Raw genomic sequence first — 22,441 nt, forward strand, 5'->3', positions numbered from 1 at the left:
AGAGTAAAAAAGTTGGCTTAAAGCTCAACATTCAGAAAACTAAGATCATGGCATCTGGTCCCATCACCTCATGGGAAATAGATGGGGAGACAGTGGAAACAGTGTCAGACTTTAGTTTTTGGGCTCCAAAATCACTGCAGATGGTGATTCCAGCCATGAAATTAAAAGACACTTAGTCCTTGGAAGGAAAGTTATGACCAACTAGACAGCTTATTAAAAAGCAGAGACATTACTTTGTCAACAAAGGTCCGTCTAGTCAAGGCTATGGTTTTTCCTGTGGTCATGTATGGATGTGAGAGCTGGACTATTAAGAAAGTTGAGTGATGAAGCATTGATGCTTTTGCACTGTGTGTTGGAGAAGACTCTAGAGAGTCCCTTGGACTGCAAGGAGATCCAACCAGTCCATCCTAAAGGAGATCAGTCCTGAATATTCATTGGAAGGACTGATGTTGAAGCTGAAACTCCAATACTTTGCCACCTGATGCAAAGAACTGACTCATTTGAAAAGACCCTGATGCTGGGAAAGATTGAAGGCCGGCGGCGAAGGGGACAACAGAGGATGAGATGGTTGGATGGCATCACTGATTCAATAGACATGAGTTTGAGTAAACTCCAGGAGCTGGTGATGGATAGGGAGGCCTGGTGTGCTGCAGTCCATGGGGTTGCAAATAGTCCAACACGACTGAATGACTAAACTGAACTGAACTGAACTTCCAGTGAATATTCAGGGTTGACTTCCTTTAGGATTGACTGGTTTGATCTCCTTGTTCTCCAAGGAACTACATATATTTTTTTATGTATATAAATATATATATAACTTAATCATTTTGGAGTACAACATTTTTCATTTAAAAATGTATTGAAAGAAAAAAGAGTTTAGACACTCATGTGCAAAGGATCATTTCTATCAGCTGGCTACTTTCGATCTACACTGTATTTTCTTCAAACCAGCATTTATAGCAATCTGGTTACAGAGCATAATTTTCTCCAGTGGATGGGGCGTTTTCACCAGCCTTGCCCCTTTTTTTTCTTGCAGTGTCACAGGAGTGCCTTGAGCCTGTAGCCTAATTCCACACACAGAGCAGCCCCTCTGTCCTTATCAGCCTCCCACAGCCCGTGAAGCCCTCAGTGTGCCTCTGTCCTTTGCCACAAACATGAGGTTCACGTTCCCTCTCATGGCCATTGGCCTGGAAGTTGTCATGATTGTTTTATTTGCATTATTTGTTCAGTATGACACGGGTTCGAACAGTTCCAAGGCCAACAGCACTGAGTCGCCTGCCATAGATGTGGAAACATCCATGGACTTGTATCCTCGTGAGTAAGCCATCTGCTTCTTATTGCACATTTTTGGGTTCTCAGAATGTGAGGTCTGTGGGTATTGTAACCTCTAGCACTCTACATTGGATCCCCTTGTAGAATTATGTGACAGTTCTGAGTGCCAAGGGTATAAAAGTTTATGCTGGGACATCTGATCTCTGTAGTTCATGTGTTTGGATAGAATCTGTATGTATTAAACTATCAGAACAAGAAGCTGAGAATTGAATTAACTGATCAATTTTTGATGTTCTTTTTGTTTTTTTTAAGTAAAAAAAATTTTTACTGGAGTATAGTTGCTTTAAAATACTGTGTTAGTTTCTGTTGTGCAGCAAAGTGAATCAGTTATATGTTTACCCAGATGCCCTCTTTTCAAGATTTCCTTCCCATTTAGGTAAATGACTTTGCTTTTACTTTGATTACTAGTTCTGCAAGGTATAAAAATATCCCTCCCCCACCAAAAAAAAAAAAAAAAAAAGATTTAGAGTTAACTTTGGAGGAGAAACTAGAAACAAAATGTAATGGGGAAAGGGAGCCTGGATTTCATGTGAGATCCCTAAGGTATAAGAAGGGGTATGAAGGATGATACCGGATATAAATAATACTGTTGTTGTTTAATTGCTAAGTCTTGTCCAACTCTTTTGTGACCCCATGGACCGTAACTTACCAGGCTCCTCTGTTCATGGGATTTCCCAGACAAGAATACTGGAGTGGGTTGCCATTTCCTTCTCCAGGGGATTTTCCCACCCGAGGGATGGAACCCACGTCTCCTGCATTGGCAGGCAGATTCTTTACCACTGAGCCACCAGGGAAGCCCTGGAAATGCTGTACTGCGGGTTTTATAAAATTCTGAAAGGGAGACTGTTTGTTCCTCTGAGATGAGAATAAAATTGTGAGCACCCAACATAGTTTAAAAGCAGAACCCTTCCCTGGGAATGGCAACTGAAAGAAGGAAAGGATTTAGTTTCAAGTTTGGAAAAACAGGTTGTGAAATAGTTAGTATAACAATAATAATTGCCATTTACTGACTACCTATTATGAGCCAGGCATACTCCTCACCTTGTTAACCAGGGAGGAAGGTAATAATATAATCCTATAATATAGACTGGTTTTTTAGTGAGGTACAAATAATTTATTATTGATTAAATGTTAAATTGTATTAAATTATTCTAATAGCAATATTTATTATAGTTCTATAGCATATCTCTAAGCTTTTCAAAAACAATGTGACCTTTGTTCTCTCATTTCTACATTTTTTGAGGAAACATATATAATGCGGAGTATTCTCAAGTAGAAATTATGACCTAGAGTTGCTGAGTCAAAACGCACAATATCAAGTAAAGGACACAGTTAGGGCTGTAAGTCAGAGGCTCCAGGTCCACATCTAGTTCTCTTTACACTACATAGATATCCAAAAGGATTCTAGATGAAAGAATCTTACAATTTGCAAGTTCAAAAACACCAAAACAGAAAAGAATTCTGTTCAACTCTGTACACTTTTGTACATTTCATTTCATCATCTATTCTTCTGGCTATAACTTGAAAGTATTGCTAACAGGATTTTCTGTTATATCAGCTATATCATACATGAAAACAAGAGAGGAATAAAACAAATGATGTCAAGGGCAGGATGCTTTTTCATTTTACAAAGGAAACATCAAGTCACAGTTGTCAATAATAATAATAATAATTAACAATCAATGTACTTTGAAACAGCCAACACACACACTCCCCCCCCCCCCCAACCTCTTCCTCGCCTTAAGGGCAGTGAGGCTGGGATACAGGCAGGGGGCAGGATAAAGGAGGGAGAATTCAAGCAACAGAGGCCCCTGGGGGCCCAGAAGAAAGGCAGTAAGCAGAACACAAAGGGACATTTTACATGGAAAACAGTCTTACATTCAGAATGCTCTTCGCAGCCCAATCTATACACAATTCAAGGTTCTCTCTTCTAACAGGTCCATGGATACAGAGAATAGACGTGGTTGCCGAGGAGGAAGAGGGCTGGGGAGGGATAACCTGGGAGTCTGGGATCAGCAGGTGCAAACTCTTATATACAGAGTGGATAAACAAATCCTAGTCATCTAGCACTGGGAAGTCTGTTCAATATCCTGTAATAAACCATTAAAGCAAAAGGGAAAAAAGTTCTCCCTCAGTAAGATGGCTCTCGAGATGTAAAATTTCACCTAGTACTAATTTTACAGTTCAGCTACCTTATCACTGGTTAAACTACTTTGTAGAACAGCCCTAGAAACAACATGGTTTTACTGATTATATGTATATATATTTTTCCCCACATTTCAAACAACCTATGTACACCAAACTTATGTAACAGCGTAAGTCATTGAAGAGAAGTTTATGAAACAGTCACTAATTAAGAAGCAAAATTCAAGTCAGCAAATATTTGAGGGTGCCTGCCTAGCACCAGGCACTGTGCCAAGTGCAGGAATTCAAGACAGAAAAGGCTCAGTTCCCATCTAAGAAGCTCACAGTGCATTACAAGAGTTCTTAATTGCAGTATGCTGAAAGTTGTGAATTTCTCACAAACAAATCAGTGTTAGTCACTATGTTGTGTCTGACTCTTTTGTGACCCTAGCCCAGCAGGTTTCTCTGTCCATGGGATTCTCCAGGCAAGAATACTAGAGTGGGTTACCATGCCCTTCCCCAAAGGATCTTCCTAACCTAGGGTTCGAACCCAGGTCTCCAGCATTGCAGGCAGATTCTTTACCATCTGAGCAACCAGGGAAGATCTAAAAGTAAATCAAGTGGGATATTAATTTATATTTTAAACAAATCCAATTGAATATAATTTTATTCATCCCTCTGACTTACTGCATTCAGCTATGCAATGCAGAGAAAGGGGTGAGGCCGCACAGACCTGGCATCTGAACCCATCCCAAGGCACAGTCACAGAAGTGGGTGTCACACCTGACATCACGTTACACGTGATGACGGACCCCAGAGTAACCCATCTGAGAAACTAGGTCTATTCCATGGTTTTGGCTTTCATGGCACCCAGCAAAGAGTCGACCCCTTTGTTGAGGCAAATAACCTGACAAGAAATGAGGCCTGACTGTGACTGAGGCTCCGTGGTAAAGAATCCGCCTGCCAAAGCAGGAGACTCAGGAGACGCAGGTTCAACCCCTGGAGTGGGAAGTCCCCTGGAGGAGGAAATGACAACCCACTCCAGTGTTCTTGTCTGCAAAAAGCCACGGACAGAGGAGTCTGGTGGGCTGGAGTCCATGGAATCGCGAAGAGTTGGACACAACTGAGGCCACATGCACATGACTATGGACTAATCCTTGCTAACACGGAGAAAGACTAGAGAAAAGTAGAGTTGAAAAAGAAGGCTCTTTGAAGACTATTAACATGCTGTTAGAAATTCTGCAAACAATTCTGCAAACACAAGGTGTTTAATGCTTATGGGACATTAAAACCACATCAATGAATTCTTCGTCCTCTGTTAAACGTTAGAATCCATTAGCCTATCTTGTCACTTTGAGTGGATCATTTATCCATGTGTGATCTTGTTACATTGTACATTGATCACACTTGAAGAATTACTGAAGATGCAGTAACAGATTAGTACAATGATTTATTTGTAAAATCTCCATTTAAGAAGGTCCCTATATTTATACAGATTTTATTTATTTATTTACTTATGTTTGGCCACGCCAAGGCTTGCAGGACCTTAGTTCCCAACCGGGGACTGAATCCAGGTCACACCAGGGAAAGTGTCAAGTTCTAACCACTGAACTGCCAGAGAATTCCTCCTTCAAGTTCATTTATTACAAGAAATTCAACAATCTAGATATATGTTACAGGCAAAGGGTTACTAAAAGTGCAGGAAAACAATTCCCAAGAAATTATTTGCTTCTATTCTAAAGGATATCTGAAATTGTTACAATAACTGAGTTAACATGCTCTGTTTTGTAATCTAACAATAAGATACTGGCCTCTGGTGTGCTGCCTTTGAGTTGAACAGCTTTGTTTACGTGAAAGAACTGGAAGCAGTGCGTACAAATAGAACGGAAATCTTGGCTTCTAACGACCTTCTCCACTGAGGGGCTCATTCCTGGTCAAGGTAAACCAAGGAGGTATACACTAACGGGGATGTGTCAGCAGAACACAGGATCCTACTTGAAAGAACACCAATTAGCTGAATTGGGGGTAAACAGAGGATTAAGAATAAGAATAGTGTGATGATGATAGATGATAACACGCTGAAACAAAGGAAAAAGGCTTCATTGAGTCCATAGAAATATACCCTAAAGCAGGGTACGGGGATCAGATTGGAGTTCTTTATATACAAATGCCAACTAATTAATACAAAAGAACTAATAGATATAAAAACTATAATTTTGAAATTAAAAAATGTAACAATTGACTCTAGCAAGGTTCACCAATGGCAGCTAAAATTATTAGGGAAAAAGTGATTGGGCAACACAGGATGAAAGATACATCCATAGGGGGAGATCTGGCAGAACAGTCTTAAGCAAGAGATCTGATGTATCATCTCCGGTAGTAAGACAAACAAATTTTGTGCTACCTGGTATGATGAAATGGCAGTTTCACAACACCATCTGTATTAATAGTCTTGCCAAAATGTATAGTCTGATTCTAATTTTGGTGAAATAGCCAAATACAAACTGTGGTACATTCCACATTAAAGACAAATCAATACCACGAGTAAAAAGCACGGTGTGAAGTGAAGTGAAAGTGGCTCAATCATGTCCAGCTGCTTGCGACCCCATGGACTCTTCACTCCATGGAATTCTCCAGGCCAGAATACTGGATTGGGTAGCCTTTCGCTTCTCCAGGAGATCTTCCCAACCCAGGCATTGAAACCAGCTCTCCCTTATTGCAGGCGGATTCTTTACCAGCTGAGCCACAAGGAAAGCCCAAAAAAGCATTGTGAGAGACTCTAAATTAAAAGAGTCTAAAGACATGTAATAAGGACTTCCCAGGTGAATCAGTGGTAAAGAATCCATCTGCCAGTGCAGGAGATGCAGGAGACACAGATTCAATCCCTAGATCTGGAAGATCCCTGGAAGACGAAACGGCAACCCACTCCAGTATTGCTGGGATAATCCCGTGGACAGAGGAGCCTGGAGGTCTATAGTCCATGGGGTCACAAGAGTTGGGCGACTGAGCATGCATACAAAGACACATAACAAACAAAATATATGAAACTTGAGTAGATAAAGGGGGTCAAAAAATCCTATAAAAGGACAAGTTGGAAACAGTTAAATAAATTCAAATATAGATCCTAAATCAGATGTTACTGTAGCCATGTTATATTTTGAGATGTGAGGATAATACTGTGGTTATTTAAAACAATGCTCTTTTGTTTAGGAGATTCATGCTGAAGCGGTTTAGGGCAAAATATCATACTTCTCAATGGTTTGAGAGATATATCTGGAAAGAACAAATACAAAAAATATTAGCAACTGATAAATCTAGGGAAATAGTATATAGCTCTTCATTGTACTATTTTTTCCAAATATTTGAAATATATAATAACAGAATATGTGAAAGTAGGAGAGGAAAGATACCACTACTAGGATACTACTTTTCAGAAAAGATAAGTTCAGAATGATCCCCCAAATGGTTCAAAAGATTGGAACTCACTAAGAACCAATCGCTATCTGCATGCAAACAGCTTGCCAGCCCTCAGTCATTAAAAAACAAAACAAAACCAGCTTCTAATTGGAGAGTGAGTTGAACAGTTCTAACTACCTGATCCAGAAGAATCATTTTTCTGAATAAGAGACCTAGAATCCCAAAGAGGCAAATTGTCAGCAGCCGTCACCTGTGAGTCATTTATTCCTGCACAAACGGGGCATCTCCTGAAAAGCTGCAGTTTCCAGACTTGCTGCTGGGTCTCCAAGGAACAGGCCATTTAAAGACTCCTACCTCAACACCTGCAGTCACTTTCTCCTGAAAGAATGCCTTACTGACAGTACTGACTCAATAGTCTATGAGAATAAATGATAAACGGGCCCAGACAAGCACACAAACAAATGAAATAAAACCGCAGGGACATGCACAGTGTCACAGCTGTGCCCAGCGCTTGGTTCTTGAAAGTCATCTAGAAGTAGGCCAGGTAAAGAAGTGCTGGATGTGGAGGAATTCCCTGGAAGTCCAATGGTTAGAACTCAGTGCTCTCACTGCTGGGGCCCCAGGTCCAACCCCTGGTCAGGGAACTAAGATCCTACAGGCCACATAGAGTGCCCCAAAAAAAGTTGGGTGTAGGGTGGAGCAGACATTCTAGGAAACAGGCATGTACAGGAGGTCGAGGGGAAGGAAGGCTCTGTTTCATTTTGTTTGTGGCTGGTGGTGGAAGAGGAGAGTTGAAATCATCAATTGCATTGTAAAGTTATCAGGGCTTTAAAAGATATCCTGGTCCAAGCTAAATGTGGTAGTAAAATACAGAACAAAATTACCAGACATTGCCAAATTTACTTTAGAGGCTAAAATCGCCTGCTATTGACAGAAACAGACAAATGCTATATGATATCATTTATGTGTGGAATCTAAAAAATAATACAAATGAATCTGTATACAAAACATATACAGGCTCACAGACACAGAAAACAAACTTATAGCTACTGAAGGGGAGAGGAATGGACAAATTAAGAGTAATTAACAGATATAAACAACTCTACCTAAAATAAATAAGCAACAAGGATTTACTATATAGCACAGGGACTCTGACTCAATATCTTGTAAAAACCTATAATGGAATATAATCTGAAAAAAATAAGTGAATCACTGTGCCTTAAACCTAAAACCAACACAATATTTTAAACCAGTTATAATTCAATTTTTAAAAATTGCCAGCTATTGAAAATATCTGGTTCAGATGAGACTTGGCAGTCCTTGAAACCTGTCAGAGCACTTCACAGAAGTTCCAACCAGTAAAGAAATGCCTTCTTCCTTCTGTAAAGAATTCCTTTATTAAAGCAGCATAATTTAATTGCACCATAAAACTGACTTCATGACCCTTTCCCTGCTGCTTACCCACAAAAAAATTCCTAGAGCAGGATGAAAGATAATGCATGACCCTAACTGTTTATAAACCTTTTTATCCATACCTTTTATACAGAATCATCATCAGTTGAGTCAACTCTGTAAACTCTTTAGCAATTTAAATAGATGAGGTTCTTAGGCCCCCTTGTGGCGAAAAGCAGTAACAAGCATGAGATTACAGGAGGAAAAAAAATTGGAGCGCTGTCCATATAGGACCTCCCTCCCTCCTATAACATGTCTGGTTTTCTATCAGCTGTAAGAGCTGCTCTGGGGATAACTAGGAAATCTGAATATGAAGTGTTAGATTATAGTTATAAATTGTGATTATTCTGCCAGGAATGATGATAGTGGTGTGATTGTGTAGAAAAATGTCCTTAAATTTTTAGGGATACATAAGTATTTAAGAGTGAAATATATCTGCTATTTACTTCAAAATATTTCAGAAAAAAATAGGGAATGAAGCATGTACATAGCAAAATGTTAACAACTGTGAAATCTAGGTGATAGATATATTTGTGTCCATTATACTATTCTTCTACTGTTTTTTAGGTATGAAAATTTTGTATAAGAAAAATTATAAATAAAGGGGGGAAATGTCTGATTTACCATGAAAGGGGGAGGAGGATGGAGTCTGAAGAATTATTACTCCTATTGGCTACTCCATATTTTAAAATCAGCAGACTATAGGAGGAACAAGAGCACTCTAGGGGGGAAAAGAAACAAATTTTAGAAAAGTAGCTTGAAGTAATGAAAAAACCCAGTGAAGTCAGTAGACTGGGTTCTTACTTTTATTTTAGCTTCGTGAGTTTAAGTAAATCATCTAATTTCTCTGGATCTTAGAGTCTGATCTAAAAACAAAGTAAAACAAACAAACAGCAAAGACCTATTGTACAGCACAAGGAACCCTTAGAATAACCTATAATGGGAACACATCCGAAAAAGAATATAGATAGATAGGTATGAATTACTTTGTTATAGGTACATTTGAAATTAACACGATATTACAAATCAACTACGCATCAATAAAATAAATATCAGCAAAGTAAGTTGTAGAGCTAGGAGGGACGTTAGACTTCATCGAATCCAAACTGTTCTTTAAAAGAGGAGAAAGCTGAGTTTCAGAAAGGTCTAGTAAAATCATAGCAAGTCAGTAAGTCAGGCATATTCTCTGAGCTCCACGCCAACTTAGTCTATGACCTAAATCAAATGTTTACATTTAAAAGTGGTAAAAACCGTTTGAAAAGGAAAAAATGTGAATATATATATATATACTATATATGTATATATAGTATATATGTATATATGTGTGTGTGTGTGTGTGTGTGTGTGTGTGTGTGTGTGTATATATATATAGTCAACTATATTTCCAAAACCAAACAATTTAACAGTTGCCTGTTGATAAATCAGGTAAAATCCCAATTCAGAAGTTCGCTAGGTGGATATGCAATGAGATGAGGGTGGGCATTCAGAATGCGGGTATAAGTCAAATTGTTGCCAGTATGCATTATCTCACTAGGAAAAAAAAGACTGCAGCAGTCTCCTCTCTGAGACCTCCTTCAAAGCTGCTAAGGAAAGAGAATCTTCAGAAATTTATTTTTTCCCTTCTCACCCTCCTCATACTGACTCTCTTGGGAGGTGGAGCCAATGAACAATGAGACGATCAGAAGACTCACTGCCTGGATGAGGTCGAAAAAATGCTGAGGCTGTGTGTGCCTGAAGTAGGAAGTTTGGGTCTGGTTTGCTCATTCTCTTTATTCTTACATTTGCTGGACTCATGCACAAATGAGACTAGCTTCTAGACCACCAAAAGACCCTTGTGATTCAATACATGTTGCCAACCTCTGCCTGTTCCCACACTTCCAACCAGCCCTTTTCAAGTACTGGGAACCCTTGGAAACCCAGCATTTTCATCCACTTCCAGGTGTGTGATCAGTGCCAGATTAGTGCGTCAGATTTAACTTGCAAAGTTTGAAAAAAATGTGATATGCAAGTCATGTCGGAAAGTCAGGAAAGCTCTACAGAGACAACGGGAGCCCCCAGGAAGGTGCTACAGACTCTAAGAGCAGCATTAGCCTGAAGGAAGTTTACTGGGGCGTGTCTTATGATCAATACCTGCAGCAGAAGGGTTTGGGCAGAGAGAAAGCCTCAGGTGACCTCATAGGAAACTCTGAGACTGGGATTGTCTAGCTTCAAGTGGCTCTTTTCCCAAGGCAAGGGGATGCTGTTGTGAACCAGTCATTGGGCTGAAGTGACCCGAGGGAAGGGCTGGGACTGGTCACCAGCGTTTCTCAGAGAGAAGTGAGAGCTGTCACTCGACAGCACTCCCTACAACCCCGAAAATTGTGAAATAGAGCCTTTTCAGTATTGCAAATGAGAATGCCAAAGTGAGGAGAAGTGACTTGCCCAAGGTGATTTGCCCAAGGTCACATGGTCACGTGACACTGTTGGGGGACCTCAGCCTCCATCTGCAGAACTAAGTCAGGAATTTGTTCCTCAAGAGGATACAGCCTTCCTTCCACTGGCTTAGAAGGTGTAAACAAAGACATCAAGCCTTATGACTTAAATAACGATCTGGTAAGATTTCCATTTGAGACATAAAGATACCATCTCATTCATTTAGTCAACAGTGCCTCATTCTCTATATGCAGGCTTTTGTGACAGATTCAGGGGATCAAAAAGCCCTAAACCCTTCAACCAGGAAACTCACCATCTAGTGCAGGCAATGGACCCCTCATCAAATAACTATTACAGTATGATATGTGGTAAATAAATGGCAATGCAATGTAACAACTGCTAAAGCTGAGGTTTGGGGAAGACTGGAAGAAATATTAATTTTCCCTAGGGGTACTGGGAGAGTCTGCAAGAACAGGTGATTCTGGTACTGTATTTAGCAAAGGTGTCCTCGTGTGGCAAGTAATGGAAAATTCTTCAGAGAGGATGAAAGACATATTGGTATGATAGTGCATAGTCTTCCAAGAAAAGGCTCAAGCCCCGAGTCACTTGCCCAAGGTCTCCTCACGTAAGTAGCCTCGCTGGCACCGCAACCCAGCCTTTGGCTGTGCAGTTAACTTTCCTTTTGTAATGTTTTCTGAAAAAGACGCAGCGCTTTAGTAAATGGAATATACTATGATGTCACACTTTTTCAGTGCTCCCCTTATGCAGATTTCTTTTTCTTTCTCCTCTTTTGCAGACTTCCAAGATGTGCACGTTATGGTATTCGCTGGGTTCGGCTTCCTCATGACCTTCTTGCGGAAATACGGCTTCAGTAGTGTGGGCTTCAACCTACTCATTGCTGCTCTGGGACTCCAATGGGGCACTTTTATACAGGGGATCTTTCATAGCCACGGACAGAAATTCCAGATAGAAATCAAAAGGTGAGCACCCATTACTTTCCAATCATTGTGTTTTCAGAGCAGTTGTTTCTCTGCTTAGTCTCTTGAAAGTCAGCCTCTGAACTAGCTTGCCGATTGTCTCCCTTCCATGAAATAAAGATCATTGAGATCCAAGGATCTAAATCAATGCCTTGCTCGACTGTGCTGGGCCATATATTCATGTCTATATCCTCTCTGATTTGACCTTAAGGGTATGAGAAATCCCCTTCCATAAGATTATTATTCCTTTCATTTCAGCTAGAGAGAGCAAAAATCCTTCTTTAGTAATTTTTCTGGGACTTTTTTTGACATGTGAAGGCTCTAGAAGGTAATTCATTTTCAGATCAACAGAAATAAGGTAAAACCCTAAATGAAGTAAAGAACAGGTAGGCTAAAGGAAATGCGAGAGCAACTAAAGATTGCATGGTGAATGGAGGTGAGGGTAGGCAAGGAAGTGGGAGAGGATAAAAGGAGGTCTGGAAGAAGCACCTGATAGGAACAGGTGCAGAGAGGGGCCTTGAACTCTGGTCGAGGTGATGCTATATTCATTACAACTCATATATTTGAGATATGCATTTTTTTCAACATCTTCTTTCTTCTTCCCTCAGCATGATAAATGCAGACTTCAGTACAGTCGCAGTTCTGATTTCTTTTGGAGCTGTCCTGGGAAAAACAAGTCCAATCCAGATGTTGATCATGACAATTATAGAAATTACTATCTTTGCTGCCAATGAATATCTGGTTTTTGAGGTATTTTCGGTAAGTGTTCAATTGATACTTACCTAGCTTTGAACAGCACAACACACGTTAGATGCCCACCATAAATAAGCAGGGACAAACCTTGGTGGCCATGACACCATAGCAAGTAATAATCATAGTCATCATTTGAGTAACTACTGTAAACTAGAAATTCTATAAACATTGTCTAATTGCATTGGCACCACAATAGTGTTAGACAGGTATTATGATTCATTTATACACAATGAAACTGATGATCACAGATACTAAATGACCAACTTGCCTGAATCTGAATTCAAATCCAGAATTTCCTAGCTCTACAACTCTTTTTATGTAAATGCACTTTCTGTCAATGACCAATTCCTATTTATATTTCAACTACTAAGTGAATTGCTCTTTCAAAGTCTTTTATTAAAGCTTAGATCAAATGTCTTCCCCTCCATGAAAATCTGATTGATTCTCCCAAGGGAAATCGATATGTCAGGTACTCTCCAGTATTCTATTTATTCACGTTGTTGTTCAGTCGCTAAGTTATGTCCGTCATTTGGGGACCTCGTGGGCTACAGCGCACCAGGCTCCTCTATCCTCTATGGTCTTCCAGAGTTTGCTCAAATTTGTGTCCATTTACGCGTCTATTGAACATGTGACTTGATAACAAACACTTTGGCAAATTTCTAGGTATCATGTGTTGGTGATTTAGTTGCAAACGTCTCTTCACAGAGTTTACAGTCTAGTGGGGGAAACAGACATCCAACAAATTTTCATACATTCAACCACCTACCCATAGAATCACAAACACACACACAATTATTACTATAAATTACAACACACACTATGAAAAATAAATAGAAGGGCTCTGAGGAAATATACCTAGAAGACCTAATTTATTGTGGAATCAAGGAAGGTTTCTTCGAGGAAACTGACAGATAAACTGGACCTGAAAGGTATGTAAGAGTTTATCAAGCATGAAAATGTAAATAAATTAATAAATTTGTATCATTTTTCTACTTTAATAAGTACACAGCAATGCCTTGGGTTTGGCACTCTGAACATTCCCTCTAGAGACAAGAACTGTAGAAAACTACATCATATCCATTCAGTGTTCTAAAGAGGGACCTAAAATATATTTCTTCAAATGAATCTTGGGCCTCAACTGGTTTTCATGTCATCACAGCAGAGTCAATGAATACAAAAGTCATGCTTGTTTTCTATCAGGTGCAATGCATAATATCTCACTAAGAATCTGTCTAACCTGAAAAAGCAACCTGAAATGTATTGCGTGCCCACTAAGGACCTAGCCCTTGGAAAACACGGTCCCATCTAAATCCCACCACAACTGTACTGGCTGGGTAACATTTCTCCTTTTCATACAACTGGAGATTCAAAGGAGTAGCATAATTTGTCTAAAGTCACATCAGAGAAGTGCCTGACCTAAGACTGAAAGTCAGTTCTGTGTTGTTCCAATGCCCGTGACTTTTCTTTTACACGATCCTGTCTTATTCCCCTTTCTCTGACACATTCATTCTCTCTCTTGATCTTTTTTGTTTAACGCATGAAGCTGTCCTTAATGATCTCCCTCCTGTGTTGAGTGTCACCTCTATTTACATGAATGCTTTCCCCTCTCAGGCCTCTGATATTGGAGAATCAATGACCATCCATGCCTTTGGGGCTTACTTTGGTTTGGCTGTAGCTGGCATCTTGTATCGATCAAAATTGAAAGAAGGACATCCCAATGAAGAGTCTGTATACCACTCGGACTTGTTTGCCATGATTGGTGAGCTGGGTTGAAGTTGCCTGATTCTTGTCTATTTGGTCAGACACAAGGGAATGCCTCTCTTTCCCCCAACTCTTAGATAACAAAGCCTAAAAGTAAAGACAGCATGTCTGTGCCCAAGGTAAATGACTTCCTCTGGACTATCTTTCATATTCAGAACTGCTAATAATATCCGTTTCTGTGATTTACTTCAGGGTCTCTTTTCTTATGGATATTTTGGCCTAGCTTTAATTCTGCCATCAGTGATAATGAAAAGACACAGTATAGGGCCATCGTGAACACGTATTTCTCCCTCGCGGCCTCCGTGGTCACAGCCTACGCATGTTCCAGCCTTCTCGAGAGCCGAGGCAAGCTCAATATGGTGAGTGCCATGTTAACCCCCGTGGAAGCTTGCTAAGCGACCCTGATATCTGCTCTGATGAGTAACTCATTTCTGCATCACTGCTGAGCTGCCCGAACAAATCACAACACTGGAGACCTTAGAGAGTAATCTGAAAATAACATTCCTTTATTTTTCAGATGTATACTGTGACAAATTAAAAAAAGATATTATCAAAGAATTTACAGTTTTACAGGGAATATAGTCAGGTTTCTCAGCTGGCTTAGTGGGTTAAGAATCAGCCTGCAGTGTAGGAGATGCAGGAGACAAAGTTTCAGTCCCCCAGTTGGGAAGATCCCCTGGAGGAGGACATGGCAACCCACTCCAGTATTCTTGCCTTGAAGATTCCATGGACAGAGGAGCCTGGCAGACCACAGTCCATGGGGTTGCAAAGAGTTGGACATGGCTGAAGCGACTGAGCATGCACACATGCAAAAAATCAAAGATCTGAAACATATTTCTTTACTGTTAGAGCCAACTGTCCCCAAGTTTTCAGAAAATCTTTCTTAAGAAACAGGACTTTCTATAAGAGTAGAAAAAGAGTGGGAGAATGCAAGTTGATTCTATTTTCCTAACAGCAAATATTTCAAAGAAATAACAACTAAATGTACTGTGGGATCCTGAATGGTGGTTTAGTTGCTAGGTCGTGTCAGAGGAGCCTGGCAGGCTACAGTCCATGGGATTCTCCAGGCAAGAATACTGGAGTGGGTTGCCATTTCCTTCTCCAGGGATCCTGAATAGGATTCTGGAAAAGAAAAGGGATATCAGTGGGAACATTGGTAAAATTCAAATAAGGTCTTCAATAGTAGTACACCAATGCTGATTTCTTAGTTCTATGATAATGTAAGATGTTAACATTGGAGGGAACTGGATGTGGTATATATGGAAATCCTCTGTAATATTTTTGCAGCTTTTACATGTCCATAATTATTTCAAAGTAAAACATTTTTAAAAATCCCCCATAATGATCTTTTTATTTATTTATTTTTCATAGTGATCTTTTTAGTTTCTTGCCTATGAGCTAAAGAAATGTCAGTGAAGGAATAATCCTCAAATCAGCCACTCTGCTAAGCTGAGAGAGAAAAAAGATACTGTATCAAAATATTTCTAAACATAGCTAAGGACATGTCTTTCAGTTCTCTACAAACTGTTTCATGAGAAAAATAAATGAAAACAAATAAACGAAGCCATCATGCATGGTTCAGTGGATCTCTTTCAAAAGTACTGAGAACCTTTTTTCCTTTGGCAGAACAGCCAGAATATCATTTTTCTGAGGAATTCTGGTAAATGGAAACTTGGTTCCTCTTTCCTCCATTCTCAGATATTCTCAGAACAGTGACGCTTGCTAAAGCTGTTGTCTTTGATGTGTAATACATACATTTCAATGCCTTTAAATCCTGTCCTTGATTAGTGGAATATCATGGACTCAGCAAAGCACACAGCAGCCATAAGCCTGTTTCAGTTCACAGTAACCATAAATGCATTCCAAAGCTGCATACAGAGGCAGAACACTGCCAGAATAACTGCAGCATATTCCCACCCTCCCACAACTTCTCTTGATTCTGTCACATCCCTCCCCACCCTAGTCTTGCTAACTTGATCTCTCATGCACAACCAAGGAACCCTATAAGAAAGATTCCACAGGTCAACTGCTGGTAAGAAATGCCTTCTGGAACTACAAAGAACCTTCTTATAGCAGAATCCACAACCCTTCCAACTGAAGAATGTGTGTGGAATCCATCGAACCTGAGGTTGCTACAGTCCTTCTGAACTCCACTTCCTCTCACTTGTATTTCTGTGCCCCACACAGGTTCACATTCAGAATGCAAGTCTGGCTGGGGGAGTAGCTGTGGGCACTTGTGCGGACATGGAGATTTCCCCCTATTATGCTATGATCATTGGGAGCATTGCGGGAGTGGTCTCCGTGTTGGGGTTCAAGTTCCTGACTGTAAGTATTAACAGACACTCTCAGTCAAACTTTGGATCTGCCCCCATCACCTTCTTATATCCCATCAGCTGCTGCTAAGTCACTTCAGTCGTGTCCAACTCTGTGCGACCCCATAGACGGCAGCCCACCAGGCTCCTCTGTCCCTGGGATTCTTCAGGCAAGAACACTGGAGTGGGCTGCCATTTCCTTCTCCCAGCAGAGAAATGCTGTGAAAAGTCCTTTCCTAAGTCCTTCTAAAAGTCCTTTCCATGTTGGATCACTCAACATGTCAGTGTTCCAGTGGTTTCTACTCTTTCTCGCCTTCTTTTGTGGATATCAGTTACTTGTGACAGTATGAACTGAATGTTAAGTACTTGTATTACTTTTCTCGGTTTTTGTTGTGGTTGACATTTGTTGATGTTTGCTTTGTATAATTAAAGACTCTGAGCCCTTTTCAGAGGATTTAAGATGGGCTTTCCTGGTGGCTCAGACGGTAAAGCGTCTGCCTGCAATGCGGGAGACCCAGGTTCAATCCCTGGGTTGGGAAGATTCCCTGGAGAAGGAAATGGCAACCCACTCCAGTACTCTTGCCTGGAAAATTCCATGGACTGAGAAGCCTGGTGGGCTACAGTCCATGGGGTCGCAAAGAGTTGGACACGACTAAGCGAGTTCACTAAGATCCCATCAGTAGGTAAGAATGAGCAGGACTTAAAGTCACTTACGGTCACATCCGTCTACCTAAGACTGAAATGAAAAGTTTTGCCACCAGTGTATTAATATTCTTCGTTGTAAGTGGATTTCAGATGTAGATGGGAAACTGCATGGAGATAAAGACTTTCCTGCGTGTTCATTTACTTTAATCACAGGGCTCTCTACAGCTAACAAAATAATAAGGCTTCCTCTTTTTACAATTTCAGCCACTTTTTGCTACTAAACTGAGGATCCATGACACATGTGGTGTCCATAACCTACATGGCTTACCTGGTGTGATAGGAGGCCTTGCCAGCATCATCATCATGGCCTTGGAGAAATCTGACCCGTGAGTGAAAGAATATGTTTTGCTGTCCCCCAAGGTCAAGTGCTGTTTCCTCTCACTCTTGGAGAAACCCAGTGATAAGAGTTTTTTCTTTAGCAATCCAGACCACAGTTTGTAAGTACTGTTCTTACTGAAGCTAAAGAGACATAACTGAGGGCCAAAGAAACATTACCCAATTTGCATTTTAATAATCTGAATAGACACATGAGAGTAAGTAGGCTTGATTCTTGCTCAGTGGCCAGATTTGGGGTAGATTCCATGTTTAAGAGTCTAGTCCTTGGGTATACAGACTTAGCAACAATTTAATTTACTCAGGAGGAGCTGAGGGGGCAAACCTTGGAAGGTCCACTGACATGTGTGGGCAAAATTCACACATATTTCACACAGCAGATACAATACTTTGTCCTAGAGTCGAGCCTACTTACTCACATGTGTCTATTCAGATTATGAAAATGCAAATTGGGTTTATTGGGAGACACAGAACAAGGAGAAGTTAATATACTTAGGGGACATTTTTTTAAATCATGGCAGCCTAACTTTAATAATGTTGTTAAAATTTTGTCTAATCCAGCATTTTCCAAGTCTATTTTATCATGGAATATTTTTCATCAGAAACATCTTTTAATACCTTATAAAAGATCTTGGTAAATTCTGGTAAAATTAACAGTCAGCTTACAAAAGAAGAAAATCAAATGAGTAAATATATATTAAATATTCAACTTCACTAGTAATCAAAGAAATGCAAATTAAAACAAGTTATCCATTTTTCAGTATATAATATTTATAAAGATTTTATAAACTATAATACTGAATGGTGGCTAAAGTAACAAAATGGAGAAATAAATTGTACAAGTTCCTATCTGAAAAGGCCTTATTAAGCATATAAACTTTTACAAATAATCCCATTTCTAGTTAGGTGTTATTTTAGGGAAATTTTTGGACAAGTCCATAAGCATGTTCATAAGAGGATTTATTCTCACAGCATATTTAAAAATATGAAACATAAGAAATAATCTAAATATTCAATCTATAGAACTGTAATTACAGTACATTTGAACAGTGTAACACTCTGTAGCAATAAAAGCTATGATCCAGATCTACATTTACTGACATAAAAGAACATTAAGATTTAATGTGAAAACCCAGTATCATGATATGATTGCATTTTTATAAAAATACTTATTTATATTTTACATGTTTAGACTTATAGGATTGGAGGGAAATTAAACTTTTCCCCTTCTCTTTCTTAAGGGTTTTGTATATTTTTACAATAATCATACATTTCTTGGACAACTTTTCCTTCAGTAGAAAGAGATTAAACCCTTTAAATCAAGAGAGAGAGAGAGAGAGAGAGAGAGAAATAAATCTGAGTTTAGTACAATTTTTCCCTTGAAGGATGAGGAAGAAAGAGCAACACACTTTCTTCTTCCAGCAGTTTGCTGTCCTGCAACCATTGATTTGACCTTTCAACTATTTGTTAACTGCCTGTTAAGAGTGAGGCATGTGCTAAGGAGATTCCCACACTCCTAGTTCTTTTGACAGCTTTATGCATTTCTGTAGCTTTTTATCATATTCTTCTATTCCCCAAATTATAAGGAATTCTTCATTCACTTCATTTCAAGGTAACTACTTCTAAGATACAGAGACACACTTTAATATCTCGTCCCTACACTACATGCTAAAATTAGCTTTTCTGATTTTTAATTTCATCACAATTGTTTTTAGGGGGGTGGGGTAAGGAGAGATGTCAGTTTCCATTTGTTTTGCTCATTGCTCCTTCCTCAGTGCCTAGAAGGGAAGCTGGCACAGAGCAAGCACCCAATAAATAGCTGTTGAATCAGATCTCCAATCACATTTTTAGAAATACTAAACCCTTCCTAAGGAAGATATTTTCATCATTTCTGAAGAAAAAGGTGGTTCTTGTATACGTGCTTATAAGAATTTGTGAACATTGATTTAAGAGTTTCAAAGAAAATATATGAGATTAAAGAAAAATTGTCACGTTTGCTGGTATGTCATGCTGCACTCTGGCCTGAAGGTGGCAGGCATGCACACCCTCAGGAAATGCGGTTTTTATTGCCAGGCATCTTGGACAAATAATTCTCTATTTTTGGCCTCCTAGGGTTAAGATGGCCAGTCAGGCAGCTGCGCTAGGTTCTTCCATTGCAACAGCACTTGCTGGAGGGCTAATCACAGGTGAGTATAAAAAATTAAAAATAAAATTAAAAAATTTCCCTGTATCTCATGCTCTCAGCGTAATAGATATTGTTAAACATTGGTAAACTTAAAATTTTTCTACATCTCTGACAGTAATCTTGTAAGCTCCAGGGGATGACTTTATAACAGTATTTTAACTACTAAGCAAGTTGATTTTCCCTTCTAGCCTCATAACGTGACTTATTTTCTCTCGCTTTCTCAGGTGCAATTCTAAAGATACCTATCTGGGCACAACCATCTGATGAGGACTGCTACGATGATTCTGTTTATTGGGAGGTACTGTGTAGTCTTTGAAGGATGTATATGATGATTATACTAGGCAAAGTTTTGTCCACCACATGTCTAGATGTCTGTGTGGCATCCTTATGTCAAAATTGGTTGAACTCCCCACTTATAGAGAGAAATTGAAACAATGTGCCCAGAAAGATAAAATCAGAAGCTATGATACCTTGCAAAGCAGAAACTAGATGAAGGAAAAACAGACTTTAGTTGACAAGTACTCTTTCACTCCTCCAAGAACAATAAAGAAAAAAAAGCTCCTCATAAAAATACAGGAATCCTATGAGATTTTTACATCATATGTAAGTAGATCGAGCAGGTGGGACAGGCAGGGTTGAAGAATCTTGGTGAGGATACAAGAAGTTCTGTGACTCACGAAACATTAGCTTTTTTCCATCCTCCAGTTTCTACCTCTTTATTTCATTGACATTTTCTTCCAAATTATTTCCTGCAAAGCCAGAGAGTGATAGATACTTAAATACGTTCAAATGGGGTTTTCAAAGAGAACAGGTTTGTGAAAGAGAATGTAGTCAGGATGGGTAGGATAAATATTTTTGTTCTTTTGTTTCTTCCCAACTCAAACAATTTTTATTCCCAGTTCTTTCTATACTTGAATAATTACAGAAAGTATCTTTGTTTCAATACTAACCTTTGATAAGCCCAGTGAAAGAAATTGTAAAAAGTGCCTTAATCTTTTTTTTTTCTTAAGGTTCCTAGGAGGACAGAATATGACAACCGTTTCCATGACCTTCTCGATTTCACCCCATTAGAACGTGAAGCCTAAAAGCCTGTGCCTCAGCTTCTTTTTCCATTATCTAGACTTGAAACAAAATGGCAGCATCCAATGAGTATATGGAATGGGATGGATAGAACCTGAGCCCCGCATATCTAGTGTGAAAACATTTTAACAAAACCTGGAGCTGTCTCTTCGTATCAATGATTGTTTAATTGAAGAAATGTGACTCATACAACAGATGGTCAAATGGATTCTTGCCAGTGGGTAGATACAGGGTGAATACTCCATGTATTTTCTTGTATTTTTTCCCACATGGAGGAGAATTTACAATGAAACCAGCACTTTCTAATCATGTCAGTTTCTTAATGTACATACTATGTCTTCAATCCCAAAGATTGTAACTGAAGCCAATGAAACAATAATATGTAAGAAATAAGAAGGAAATGTATGTATATAAACAGTAATATGATTTTTTTATAGTGTTTTCTGGATTTTAAAAATAGTCTATTTTAGAAGAATTGTGTTTTATTTGGCAGACTTGCTGAGGATTTAAATTCAGGAGGCAGTCTCTGAAACAGCTCTGAGGACTGTTCCAAAGAGTGGGCGCAGTGGAGGGGGGGGGCGGCAAGATACATAGGGGTTTTGCAACAAAGACCAGGTGATCAGAACATCAAAAAATTACTGTTAATTAAAGAAAACCAGGTATTTCAAGTTAATGAATTTAACTCTTTTCTAAGTATGGGAAGATGCAAGAGTCTGAGCTCATTGAAATCATTCATTTGATTTGCACCTTAGCTCTCTAGAGTTAAGTCTTGTTCTTTTCCTTCCTGAGTCCCCTCAAGATACACTGTTGAAGGTGCTTGCAGTGGCTGAAGGCTTGACGGTGGGCAATCTGTGTTTTCATCCTGAGTTCCTTCAAGGCTCACCCTTGGGAACAGAGTTAGTGGCTGATGGCTGCAACATCCTTTGTATTCTGATATGGCTGGCAATATTTTTCATTCCCAGTTTGAATATTCTCATATTCACTTATTTTGCATGTTTACTATTTGAAACAAGAGCTCAAATGCTATCTGACCAAAGGCTATTTTGTATAAAATGCCAGTGGATTAAATGTCATTATAAAATAAAATATTTGTCTTTGGCTCTTTTTTCTTCGGTGGTTGGAATTCACTTTAATAACAAACACCTGCATGCATGCACACACACACACACACATTCTTCGCATTTAGTCCATACTCAATTCAAAGAAATTGTTACTTACTATGTAACAACTTAACTAAATTTGCCCGATTTGGTCCATTTTAGTTCACTGATTCCTAAAATGTTGATGTTCACCCTTGCCATCTCCTGTTTGACCACTTCCAATTTACCTTGATTCATGGACCTAACATTCCAGGTCCCTAAGCAATACTGTTCTTAACAGCATCAGACTTTGTTTTCACCTCCAGCCACATCCGCACCTGGCATTGTTGCCACTTTGGCCCAGCGTCTTCATTCCTTCTGAAGCTGTTTCTCCATTCCTCTCCAGTAGCATATTGGGGACCTACTGACCTGGGAAGTTCATCTTTTGGTGTCCTATCTTTTTATCTTTTCATACTGTCTCATGGGGTTCTCAAGGCAAGAATGCTGAAGTGGTTTGGC

General features: G+C 39.4%; 1 protein-coding gene across 1 annotated transcript; it reads left to right on the forward strand.

The window, feature by feature from the left end:
- Window positions 1-1,154: 1,154 nt before the first annotated feature.
- Window positions 1,155-21,253, forward strand: RHAG (Rh associated glycoprotein). Its single transcript, XM_020894213.2, has 10 exons — window positions 1,155-1,314; window positions 11,534-11,717; window positions 12,323-12,473; window positions 14,079-14,226; window positions 14,421-14,587; window positions 16,416-16,553; window positions 17,450-17,571; window positions 19,691-19,764; window positions 19,988-20,061; window positions 20,774-21,253. Exons 1-10 carry the CDS (start codon window positions 1,155-1,157, stop codon window positions 20,846-20,848), a joined length of 1,293 nt encoding a protein of 430 aa, XP_020749872.1. The 3' UTR covers window positions 20,849-21,253.
- Window positions 21,254-22,441: the final 1,188 nt, after the last annotated feature.

This window comes from Odocoileus virginianus, chromosome 27 (genome assembly GCF_023699985.2).
Source record: "Odocoileus virginianus isolate 20LAN1187 ecotype Illinois chromosome 27, Ovbor_1.2, whole genome shotgun sequence".
Classification (NCBI taxonomy): Eukaryota; Metazoa; Chordata; class Mammalia; order Artiodactyla; family Cervidae; genus Odocoileus; species Odocoileus virginianus.

What these genes read in the sequence shown, in the direction of transcription:
- RHAG (XM_020894213.2), top strand. Translation starts at nt 1,155, where the DNA reads ATGAGGTTCACGTTCCCTCTCATGGCCATTGGCCTGGAAGTTGTCATG. An exon ending in TTCCAGATAGAAATCAAAAG is followed by an intron (nt 11,718 to 12,322) that starts GTGAGCACCCAT and finishes TTCTTCCCTCAG; the next exon opens with CATGATAAATGCAGACTTCA. An exon ending in ATGATTCTGTTTATTGGGAG is followed by an intron (nt 20,062 to 20,773) that starts GTACTGTGTAGT and finishes TTTTTTCTTAAG; the next exon opens with GTTCCTAGGAGGACAGAATA.